Below are 12612 nucleotides of genomic sequence, written 5' to 3'. Positions count from 1 at the left end.
GATAGCCCACGCAGTGCAAGTGTCATTTATACGTCATAATTTCAAAGAAGTTTGACGTTTAAAATAACACGTGTACTGTGTGGCCTATCAAATCTGCTGCAGACTTTTCATGGACTGACTCTATTAGTTTTCTTAAAAACTTGTACTACATGGAGGCGATCAGTTAAGAAGGAGGCTGGCTCAACTGGACTCAGCTGGAAAGAGCTGGAAGTAGCCGCTTAGAATCGCGACAAATTTAGAATTTTTCTACAAGCCCTATGTCCCTAATGAGGGATAACAGGAATGCATCATCATCATTATGCGTAACTAATTTAATTGTATGCGTGTCCGCAGAGTATTCGGCGCGAAGGCGATGCGGCACGCCTTCCTCTTCGACAAAATGCTGCTCGTGACGAAGAACCGTGAAGACGGCATCCTTGCATACAAGTCACATATCATGGTAAGTTCTAGTTTCATCTGTATATTAAAGATTAATCTTCAATACGGGTGTTCAATAAGGGTTAAGCCTTAACTGTAACCCTATTTTATTTATATATTCTTTTGCCTATTCAAATAATTCCAAGTTTTTACCAATAAAAATATGAGTGATGGGATCCTATCTCATCGCATAATAGTTGATTGTCATAATGTAATGTTACGCATAAATCTCTTATCGCATATTTTTTCTCCAGCTGAAACAGAAAGTATTTTCGAAAATATTTTGCATAGGTTGTGTAGAATAGGGTAGGTTAGGTTAGGTTTGTGTTATAATTTTTCAAAAATGTTAATATTTCCAGCACAATAACAATTATGCGAAATGAGTTTTATGCGTAACATTACATTAGGACAATCAATTATTATGCGACCCAATATGGACCCGAGTATGATCAGTGACGGGTTGGCCCTAAGGCCCAGTAGAACCGGGCCTAGAGCGGCAAGATATTAGGGGGGCAAGCCAGCAGTCTATAGATGGGTGCTGAGAAAGGGGCGGCTAGTAGTTACTACAGGGCCTGGGGCCTAGGGCGGCCAACACTTCATATCTGCCACTGAGTCTGATCCTTTTATTTTCCTTTTTATATAAATATTTATTTATAATTTCTAGTGCAACAACATGATGCTGGTGGAATCGATCGCGGGCGCCCCTCTCTCCTTCCACGTCATCCCGTGGGACGCGCCGCGCGCGCAACTTACACTGCAAGCGAGGTCGCCAAGACACAAGCGAGAATGGACCTTATTACTGAAGCGGGTAAGTTCACATTCGGTTGAGTAGTTTATGGGCGCTTGGGACCTTCTAGCGACGCGTCTTGCTTGAGCGGTAGGTTGGTCGCCGAGTTATAAGCGACATTGGACCTTATTACTGAAGCGGGTAAGTTGGAAGTAGATTATTGTTGAAAGCATAGAAGACTTCGACGCTACGCTTAGCTCCCTCTGCAAACGTAAGGCGTGTCCAGACGGGGACAATTTTTCGCCAATCTGATTAAATTGTCTCAACAAATCAGGCCGTGCGGTCGCAAACGCCAATTTGGCTCGCTGAATTCAACCGCCGATTATGACCGATATTACCGATAAAATGGGATGCGGACGCAAGAATACCAATTTGTGACGCCAGTAGTTTCGTTTTGGGGCATTTTTTAAATTTACAGGGCTCTAATATCACCATAAATATAAAATTGGTGATTAAATTGGAAATTGACGCCAATTTAATTTCTGATCAAATCGGTCGATTTGATCACCCCATCTGGACTTCACTGTAGACTCGTTCAAGACAAAATATATTTAATGGGAAAGTTGCGTTCTTTAGTGCAAATGGGTATCGATAGATTCCTCGGACAGTCGGACTAGATCACACAAAGCTTGAAGTAGTAAGTATATCTCATAGGGAATTATGTGGTAACATGGTGGTAACGAGAAATAAATTATGTATCTTTTTCAGGTAATATTGGAGAACTACAATGCAGTGATCCCGTCCCACGCGAGACAACTCGTCATGGAGCTCGGACAGAATAAAACTGACGGTGAGTTTTTGTATTATCAATCATTTTTATGCGATATTTTACTACCTTTATTTACCGTTTCGACACAGGTTTCACTGGTCGTGGACTCGTGGACGCAGCTCTCTCTCTCTCTCTGTCTCTCAGTTTTGACATTTTGTTAGGACATCAGGGGCCCATTTCTCAAAAGCTTGTAACTTGTAATACAAGTGGACGTCCCTTTCTAACAAAAGCTGTCAAAAAGTGACATCCGCTTGTATTACAAGTTACTGCTGGCTTTTGAGAAACGGGCCCCAGTTAGCCGCGACCACGACCAGTGAAACCTGTGTCGAAACGTCGGTAAATAAAGGTAATAAAATAAATTCGCGATAGACCCGTCTATAATTTTGGGTTAATATGTGTTCAAAACGCAAACAATTTAAATATTATAGATGGTCAAGCAAATCTTATCAGTAGAAAGACGCGAAATTTAAATTTTCTATGAGATGACATCCCTTCGCGCCTACATTTTTCAAATTTGCCGCCTTTATCTACTGACAAGATCTGCTTGACCAAGTATATAACGCTTTTATTGTATGAGATTTCTGTTTACTTCATATATATTCTCTTATTACAGATGACATGCTGGCAGAAAAGTCTCACAACCTAATAACGCAAGCGTCGATGAGGAAACAACTTTCTGCCCCGGAATACCTCGAGAAACGGAAGCTAGAGCGAGAGAGAAGAAAATCCTTCGAGAACGGAGTGAGAGGCAGAATGAAGAAGAACATGAAATACAGCGTGCCTAACAACAGAACTGGTACTCAAGACTGTGACTGCGCACAGGTATCTTTAGAGAAAGGGACGGACTATACATGCGATAGCTGTTATATAGATCTCTGCTCTGATTGTGAAGCAGAAATGTCCAAAAAAGATAAAGATTGTAGCTGTAGCCATGATGATGGTAAAGAAAAATGCCCGGAATGCGACAGAGCATTACAGTACATTGATTCAGGAAGCGCTGAACATTTAGAAAGAAAACAATCTGTTTGCAAATGCTCCGATTTCAAATCCTCTCAAGAAAGCTTTGCGAAAGAATACAACGGTTCTTTGAATAAAATCAGAGGATATCATTCTTCTGATAATATCGTAGGTTACACTGACGCTAAAAGTAAAGATGATCTTAGCGACACTAATAACTCATTAGTAAACGTTAGGAATATACCTAAATCGTGTCTAAAATGCGCGAAGATCAAAGAAAATATAGTGACCGATTCAACTAGTACTATACATTCGAGGAAATCTAGGTGTAATGAGAATGACAAACACAAGACAGACACATTAAGGTCCAAGTCTAAAGAAGATCCTCAACGATCTAAATTGTCTAAAATAGGAACGTGGAGACGAAAGTCTGAACCTGGTTTACAACAAAACACAGGTATCATGATCAAGAAAAACATGGATAGTGATACTGATAGAAACGAAGGGAAAGGCACAGAAAAGATAGAATTTGAATGTCGTAACTGTGGTTCGAATAAAATCACAAGAAAAGCAAAGAATAGTGAAGGTGTTATCATATCGGACCCTGAAGTTGATGCTAGAAAGGGCAGTAACACTAGTTTGAAACCAACGATTGAAATAAAGATGTACAACACAAAGAAAGTACCAAAGAAAATATCGAAATTAAAGAAAAACAGAGCAAATGGATTACGATTAGGGTCTGACACTACAGCTAAGTTCTATGCTGATTTTTCAACAGACGTGTCCACTGAAAATATTTTACACATTTCTGAATCTACTGACAGTCTGAATGTTGATAAATCCAAGGACAGTACACCTAGTTCAGTTGTGCCAGAAACTATAAGTAAAGACGAAGACATTGACGAAGAAACGTATAAAAAGTTAATAGAAAAGACAGATTCTTTTAAAAAGAACGAACTAGAGAAAGTCAAGTATTTAAACAAGCAGAAAGTAATAAATGAAGGGTCTGAAACTGAAGAAAAGGTTGAAACAAGAGAAGACGTCCCGAGTGGTGAGGATGCAGAACAACCTCTGGAGCAAATAATATCGCAACTATTGATGCAAAATCGGGAGTTCCAGAAGTTATTAAAGAAACAACAGCTAAGAAACAGTGCTCAAAGAAGGCACCAGAGACTACTTAAGTCGCATTCAAATCCTGAACAGCCAGTAAATAAACCTAAATATTGCCGGCAAACTTCTGAAACTTTACTAGTAAGTAAAGACGAACCTGACGTACAAGTATTAAGTCCTCCCAATGAAGTGAATGATGCATCCGATGATGATCATATTTATGAGACTTTAAGAGTAGAAAACAAAATTGACGATGGTTTACATACATTAAACTCTAAAAGTAAATCTATTCAGCATACTTCTCATGTTCCCAGGCCAAAAAGAATACCTTCACCGCCAAATAATGTCCCCACTAAAGTAAAGAATGTAGAATCAGATTACGTTTACCTTTCTTTTGATAAACTGAACAAACTACAAGACAGTGAAGGCATATATGACGTACCTGTCAAATCTCCTGAAAAGGTCAAATCTCAAACAGATGAATGTTATGAGACAATGGAACATCGTGGTCCTACCATCGATAATAGTACTGAAAATCTTTATGATAGCTTAATGGAAATCTGTAGAAGAAAGAAAGAGACACCAAACACAGTACCCGGGGATTACTTGCCTATGAGTCCCGACCAGCAAAGTCCTAATACACCAGAGATTTGGCTTAGTCGACAAAAAGAACATTTCAATGTATCAAGAGACAGAAAATCAGGTTCTTTGCCAAGGAGCTTTCAAGTTATAACAAATAATCAAGAGGAAAATGCGTTAAGCTCATTCAAATGTAAACCTAACAGTAACAGTAAAACGTATTTGAATAGAGATGGAAAAGTTATGAGTACAGATAGACCATTCACGATCGCATCAGACAAAAGTGAAATTAGTTACGACGATGTTGAAAATTACATGAGTGAAGGAGACATACTTAAATTCAATAAAACTACTAACTCTAATGACAGTGATTATGTGCAAAATATCAGTCAATCTACATTAGAACTAGAACAAGAAATAGACAAGTGTTACAAAAACAATTTCGAAAAGGATCTCGATGCTAATAAAAATGAAAATTTGCTTACTGTTTCTCAGCCAAACTTGAATACATCTACTACGTCATCATGTGAAGTATTACCATTAGAAAGCAATGATGATAAGAAAGAAATTGATGTTATTCACCCGGAACATAAGATTTACAAACCAACTAGCAATATGTTGTCTCTTAAAAATGTTTTAAGTCGTTTTAAGAATAGGTCACCTCCGAAAAATACTGAAGAAGAAATTAACGCTAATGATCAAAGTAGTCCAGAAATTAAAACGGACGCAAAGAGTCCTACGAGTGAAAAGCGACCGGGCTTAAATCCAAGAAGTTATTCCAAAAACCTTTTACAAAGGTTTAGAAGTATTATAGGCGACGAACATGCAGACGACAATCAAAATAGGACTGAAACTAAGAAAATCACTGATGATATAAATAATTCAGTGAAAACAGATATAAAAGTAGTGATCACTTCAACAGATGCCAGTCCCACGACATCTACCGTAGTGTATTCTGCCAGCAATGATCCTATGAGTAAAAGTGTCTATGAGCAAACTACTTTGACAGAAAGTCAAAACGAAAAGAACAATTTAGAGACTTTGTCCCACAGCTGTGACAATATTCCACAGAAACCAGAAGTAATCAGACCAAATTACGAAAAGAGCGTAAGTTTGGTGACTAACATATCAAATGCATCTTCTCCGTCCAAATCTACTAGTAATTCCTATCAGAGCTTAAATAAACTACCAATTTATATGCAAGGAAGTAAACATTTAGGGGCCAGGATAGCACAACGCGAATATGCAGATCCAGTCACGTTAGTAAAAGAAAAATCTGCCTTAAAGAATGTTAATGTACTCATTAATAAAAACGCCGTTAGACCTGACAGTTTATTTTCAAATTCGTCATTTGTTACTACGTCTAGTGAAAGTGCAGATCAAGAATTAAAGCAAGAAGCTAAAAAGGATAACAATAAAGATAAATCAATTAATGCAAATTCAGATGAGAGTTTCTACGAAAAGTCATTTGAGAAAATAGAACATGTGGTTGATGAAGATGTTTATAGGGATTCAGCTGTGTATTCCGACCAAGAAGAAGTGGAAGAATCTAAAAATGAATCGTCTGAAGTAAAATCGGTTAGCAAATCTGTTTCGAGAATAGAAAGTATCAAACACAGTTCCTCATTCAGAGCACAAAGGGTAACTGTGACATCTAGTGTTTGTAATACTAAAGCTACAGTAGCAAAGAAAATCCCTGAAGCTAAAACTAAAATAGAACAAAAAGTTGTCGATAAAGATAAGCCAAAGGCACCTCCTGTTCCAGTCAAACCAAAAATTACTAACATCCCTACAGCCATGGTTAAAAATGTCACCATAAATAAAAATAACCTACTCAAAAATCAAGATCAGTCCTCATCATCAGAGTCAGTTAACATGAAAACGATTCGTAGAAACACTAGTTACATTCACAAACTAAAATCTGAAACAACAGAACAAAATACCGAAGGCAAAGTCGATGTTAAAGTAAATGAAGACGCTAAAGAAGAAACTGATGGCTCTGGAATACCTAAGCCAACAGGTAATATACAAATCAAGAGACTAAGTTTTGAGAGAGCAAGTCTCGACTCGGCAACGAGGAAAATAAGGACCAACGAAACAAAACGTACGTCAGTGGAGCCACAAAAAACATCAAAGAGTGTTCTTGAGAGGCGAATGGAGATAGAAATGATGTCGAAAAGCTTGACGAAGCAAAGTCAGATAGCGAAGAAGCCAGCAGCAAAACCTAAACCGATTTCTACTAAAGTTGCGAGTTTCGAACGAAGCGTAAGCGAAGTTAGAGGCTCTAAAGTTACTAGCTTTGAAAGAAGCGTGAGTGAGGCTAAGAACGAAGTAGTTGAGGCTACAGTTCCGAATGAAGGAAACAGGGAAGAGAGTAAAACAGAACTTAGCGATGATCCGAAAAGTAGTTGGGTGAAGCAGGTTGTTAATAAATTCCAATGAGCTTATTTTGCTGAGCACCATAAAATGAATTCGTTCTTGAGAAGCACAAAATTTTACAAATGAGTATAGTAATTGCAAATCGATTTAGTTTCGTGCATTAAGTATGTACTTGACAGAATTGTAAATGCGTTTGAAAGTATGCGAGTATTTTGACAATATAACGAAAAAAAAATTTTGTTATTAAAATGTCATGAATGTTAAAAGTGTCAAGTTTTTAGTGCTCTAAACAGAATACTAAAACGAGTTAGCAGTTAGCGATTGTTAAACGCAAATTTTCGAAAAACAACTACTCATATTTTTTCGTCAAATAAGTTGATATTTTAGTATTTTCTCTCCTTTATTAACGTAATGTATTGTATTTAACGTCCGTCTGGTTTTGTACACCACTTTATAAACCCATTATACATGTAGAAGTACCTCTAGATGTAAGCGTAATTGTTGATTGTAAATATTTTAACTATCAAACCTCCCTGAGCTTTGATATCTTGTGCCATAGACAAGAGAATATAATTTAGTTTATATTTTATCTGTATTCTATACTCTATGCACAAAATAACGGACACGCACAAAGAGGCAGCGTCGAAATTTATGACGAAAAATTATCATATGACATTGATTGACACCTGCTATATATTTGTGCAATTTTTTTAATATCTTATGCTCCCTATGTAAATAAATTTGTTAAAATGCTTATTTTGCTATGTATTTATTCAAAAGTGCCATTGCAAATGATATCTCATTAGGTATATACACAAAATTAATATTTTCCGTGCAATTTGATTAACGATTTACTTAAAAGTATTTATTTTTTTATAGATTTAGTTTTTGTTGTAGTTACTAACACCAAAAAGTAGATTTTGTTTATAGTATTATTTTCACTAATTTTTTTACGATACGTTACTGTTCGACCTTCGACATTAGTTTGTTAATTTCATTTTCGTGTATTAGTACATTGTCATTGTCATTTTGTTTTAATAGAAGTATTGTAAGACATTTTCTGAATGTTATACTTAATTTGTCGAGACTGCTAGGAAGATAAGACTATAATTTTATCAATTAACAATTTTTAACCCTTATCAAACTAAAATAATCAGAAATATATGAACTTCTCCACTGATTTACACCGGTTTCTTACCGATACCTGTCAGAGCAAGATATAATTAACCTCTTTAAATTAATTTGAAATTTCGTTATACTCAGATATTAAAAATGTATGTAACATATTATATTTTTTTACCTTTTATAAAATTCAAATTCATATATTTCTGGTAACACATAGTTAATTTGAACTAACACGTTATAATTAATTGCATACCTACACTATAAAATAAAATAGCAAGAATATTTTTTATAAAATGTCAAGTTATATCCCAACGAGTTAGACCAAGAGCCAGTAACTCAAATAATCAATTTTGTTACATTTTTTCTTATTGACGTTACCTTGCTGGCAAGGGAAAAAAACGACTTGGAGTTGCTGGCTTTAATGAAAAGGAATTATGTATTACAAACGTCAAACATGAAATCATGTCAGGTGTACTTTAAAATTAAACGTAAATTGTATCGTTCTTTTTCTTTTTCTCCGTTTCCCAAAAACGTGTAGCGAAAGGGATAGAACGATAAGATAATGTTTGATGCAGTTTTTTTTATGGAACTGAATAATACATATGTACCTACACTACTTACATGTAAGGTAGCAACGATTAGATAAGTATTACTAATGAACTTTACAATGTCAAGGTAGCCTTTGATAACAATAAAACATTTTTTCTTAATATTTTGTTTAATTTTATTCCCTACGCCATCGTATATTTATTCCTTAATCCCTTACCAGGCTGACAGTTCAAAAATGACAATCGAATGAGAGTCTTATTGATCGAAAATATAACACATGTTAGAAGAGCCGTACGTGGGAAATATATAATATATCCCTTAGCCTGGTAAAGGGTTAAGTAAACTTGTGGGACTATGTTCTACTTTTAAACATAAATAATGGACTTCACAAAACTGTTATTAATGCTATCAGTTAAGATCTTCATCAGCAGTTCCAATTTACTAAATCGTGCTTTCTGAGAGTTGAATCACATATAATTTTACCGTAACATAATGATGATATACAACATATATTTAAAATCGATTGTTTTAACCTTTTGAACGCCACAGACGGCTATTGACGTCAAAGCAAAATCGTGACTCCGACGCCAAAGACGGCATTTGACGTCGATCGTTTTTTGATGAAAATCTACTGAAAAACACCCCACTTTTAGGTTGGCATTATTGCATATAACTAAATTTTACCCCCGTGGCGTCATTGGCACGGCAAATGGATGCGCCGTTTGGCGTTCAAAAGATTAAAGTCGTCTTCAGAAAACACAAGATTTATCTCATCATAAAAAACGAAGCCCAGTACATAAGTAAGTTCATAAAAAAATAAATAAGTAAAAATAAAAAAATTAAATAAATAAATAATTTTTTAGCTTGTAAGATTTTATTATTGTATGTATGTTAGTTTGTAAGGTGTGTATCTATGGGCCTTAGTTGCCTGATAATAAATGATATTTGATTTGATAACCCAAAAAGGCTGTACTAAGAAAACGGCAGACACTGTTTCGATATATTCCAAATCGAAATACACAGCACGTAATCGCAATAACGGTTCCGGTTTAAGTAATTTATTTAGGATGGATATTTGTCTAAGTGCTAGGATGTAATGTAGATATCTACATTAACAAATGCCTACAGTACCTACTAAGCAATACAAGCCCCCAAATGGCATGTCGATGCTACGAGGGCACGCGACGCGATGGCACCGCCTTGCACCGCTGAAAATGGATTACGTTACCGTGATCTAAGCTTACAGAAAAATATACGTTCATGGCCGGAGAGAAGAGAGCAAAAACATCTGCACAAGGTTCTTAAAACGGACGGATTATTAAAATACAGTCATTATAAATCTTACTCTTAAAAAATTGTATTTACTATTTTATTCATGAAAAACAAGTAGGTAAGTAAAAATAAACATAATAAAACACTTCAAATTAAAACTTATAGAGGTAAATAAAATCGGTAGTTGTAGAGTGCCCAAAAGGTTGGCCTCATTGCCACTCTGGATAGCAATGCTGATCTGTTGAACTAAATATAAACCAGCCCTCTGGTCAGCCGCAGAAAATAATAAAAAATAAATTATTTAATAATTATAAATTACGCTTGGCACCGCTGAAAATTGATTATAATACCACGGGGTTGATTATCTAAGCTTTATATTAAACTATTTTTTGATATATGGAAGAAGAGAAGAATCATAATTCATAAATCTCACAAGATCAGTATCTTCTGCACAAGGTTCATTCCGGATTGGATAATAAGTGAAGTCAAGGTCAATCTTTTCTTCTTCCTCGCGTTATCCCGGCATTTTAGCCATGGCTCTTGGGAGCCTGGGGTCGGTTTGGCAACTAATCCCAAGAATTGACGTAGGCACTAGTTTTTACGAAAGCGACTGCCATCTGACCCAAAGGGGAAACTAGGTCTTATTGGAATTAGTCCGGTTTCCTCACGATGTTTTCGTTCACCGAAAAGCAACTGGTACGAGCCGGGGTTTAAACCCGAGACCTCCGGATTGAAAGTCGCATGCGCTAGGTCACCAGCGCTTTTCACTCTTTTCAGGCCAGTCTTTTGTGTATTCTTCTTCTTCCTTGCTCGAAGTCAGCTCGTCGGGGTCGGCTCTCCTCGTCCTCGGGCGCCAAGACCACCTGTCCTGGGTTGTTTCTGTGTTCTCGTGATCTTTGGCCACAGTTGTCCACCGTTATGTATGCAAAATTTTCGCATTTTTACGAGAATCCTTTATCTCTGAGAATGCGAATATAGTCGCACCAATAAAAGTCTGCAGCGGATTTGATAGCCCACGCAGTGTAAGTGTTATGTATACGTCATAATTTCATACAAGTTTGACGTTTAAAATGACACTTGCACTGCGTGGGCTATCAAAATCGCTGCAAACTTTTTACGGTCTGACTATAAAAACATTATGTTATGTTGATTCCTGACAATACCGAAGGCTCAGTAAAGACGCGTACCTATAATCAGATAATAGTTATTATTGACGATGTTGCGTGTTTTCAGGCTGCCGTCGATGTCTTTGCACGCGAGACACTACCTGTCTCCGCTACTAGGAGGTGGAAGCTTTTCAAGGCTATTTTTTGTATTTTTAGGTTTTTATTGACCAAACCTTCCAAATATTTAGGTACGTAGGTACGTTTTTAATTTATTAACCAAACAAACATGGAAAACATTGAATTTTTTTGAATAGGATCTCGTTGGGACTCAATAGGGAGTTAGGCAAGCCCTAACGATGCGGGTTTAAAGTCCCAGAAAGTTTTTTTTAATGAAAAACATATCACAATCTCGTAAGTAGGAAATAAGATCTTCATAAATAATTATGTTATCTATATTTGTTTTAATTTATACATAAATCCATAGAATAATGCCTGCTTCAGAAATATAATTTTGGTTCTATGAGCAAACTGTATGAAATGGTTTCCTCAAAGTTTTATAACTAGAAACAAACTAAAATGAATTTGTCATTAATTGATTTTTTTTAATACTTCAAAATATTCTACTTACACGAAGGTTATACACATTAGGTAACGATTTCACTTGAAATACCTACAATATCCCTACTTACATTTTAAAAACCGGGCAAGTGCGAGTCGGACACGCGCACGAAGGGTTCCGTACCATAATGCAAAAAAAAAAACAAAAAAATGCAAAAAAAAAACGGTCACCCATCCAAGTACTGACCACTCCCGACGTTGCTTAACTTTGGTCAAAAATCACGTTAATCTTTATTTTATTCTGTTGTTATAGCGGCAACAGAAATACATAATCTGTGAAAATTTCAACTGTCTAGCTATCACGGTTCGTGAGATACAGCCTGGTGACAGACGGACGGACGGACGGACAGCGAAGTCTTAGTAATAGGGTCCCGTTTTACCCTTTGGGTACGGAACCCTAAAAACTACGCCCTAAAGTCAGGTGCAGCTCTTGGCCTATGCCATCCCGAAGAAAACTTTTCCGTTCGACAAAGACAGACAACATCACCGCAATCCACAAGCGCGAAAGAGACAAAACACAGGAAGCATCGAGACTTCTTTCAAAAACCATTCCTTTTTCCACGGCCGCGTCGACGGCGCGCGTTCAAAATGCATTCCAATTTTGAAAATTGCTTGTAATATTCGCGTTAAAAATTTAACTATAGAACTGGCAGTCACGTTATAAAATTACCTAACGATTCTAAACTTTAATTCAAACACAGTAAAGTTTTAATTACAATAAATTATTTTTATAATTGCGTGAAAGAAAGTAATAAGTGTAAATTTTGCGTAATCGATTTTTAACTTTATTGTTATTGAGAAAAGGTGAGTTTTGCAATAATGGGTTCGACGAGTTACTTGACGAAGCCGAAGATGAGTGGGTACAGAACGAAGAGTGGATCCAGTGTTGGGTCCGATAAGGAGATCAACGGAAAATTGCGACGGGCTAAAATTAGGCAAGTACA

At 36.4% G+C, this 12612-nt stretch overlaps 1 protein-coding gene across 3 annotated transcripts in view; it reads left to right on the top strand.

Moving 5' to 3' along the window:
• LOC134675838 (uncharacterized) overlaps positions 1-8833 on the top strand; it is a 180227-nt gene extending 171394 nt beyond the window's left edge. For all 3 annotated transcript variants that reach the window (XM_063534131.1, XM_063534130.1, XM_063534132.1), the window contains exons 8-11: positions 334-439; positions 1082-1225; positions 1913-1994; positions 2587-8833. In XM_063534131.1, the coding sequence (XP_063390201.1) occupies positions 334-439; positions 1082-1225; positions 1913-1994; positions 2587-7061 (4807 nt within the window). In that variant the 3' untranslated portion in view covers positions 7062-8833. The remainder of the gene's footprint in view (positions 1-333; positions 440-1081; positions 1226-1912; positions 1995-2586) is intronic.
• The last annotated feature ends 3779 nt before the right edge of the window (positions 8834-12612 follow it).

The sequence above is a fragment of the Cydia fagiglandana genome, chromosome 23, assembly GCF_963556715.1.
Source record: "Cydia fagiglandana chromosome 23, ilCydFagi1.1, whole genome shotgun sequence".
Lineage (NCBI taxonomy): Eukaryota > Metazoa > Arthropoda > Insecta > Lepidoptera > Tortricidae > Cydia > Cydia fagiglandana.
The sequence above is the reverse complement of the archived record's forward strand: the minus strand, read 5'-3'. Positions and strand labels throughout refer to the sequence as shown.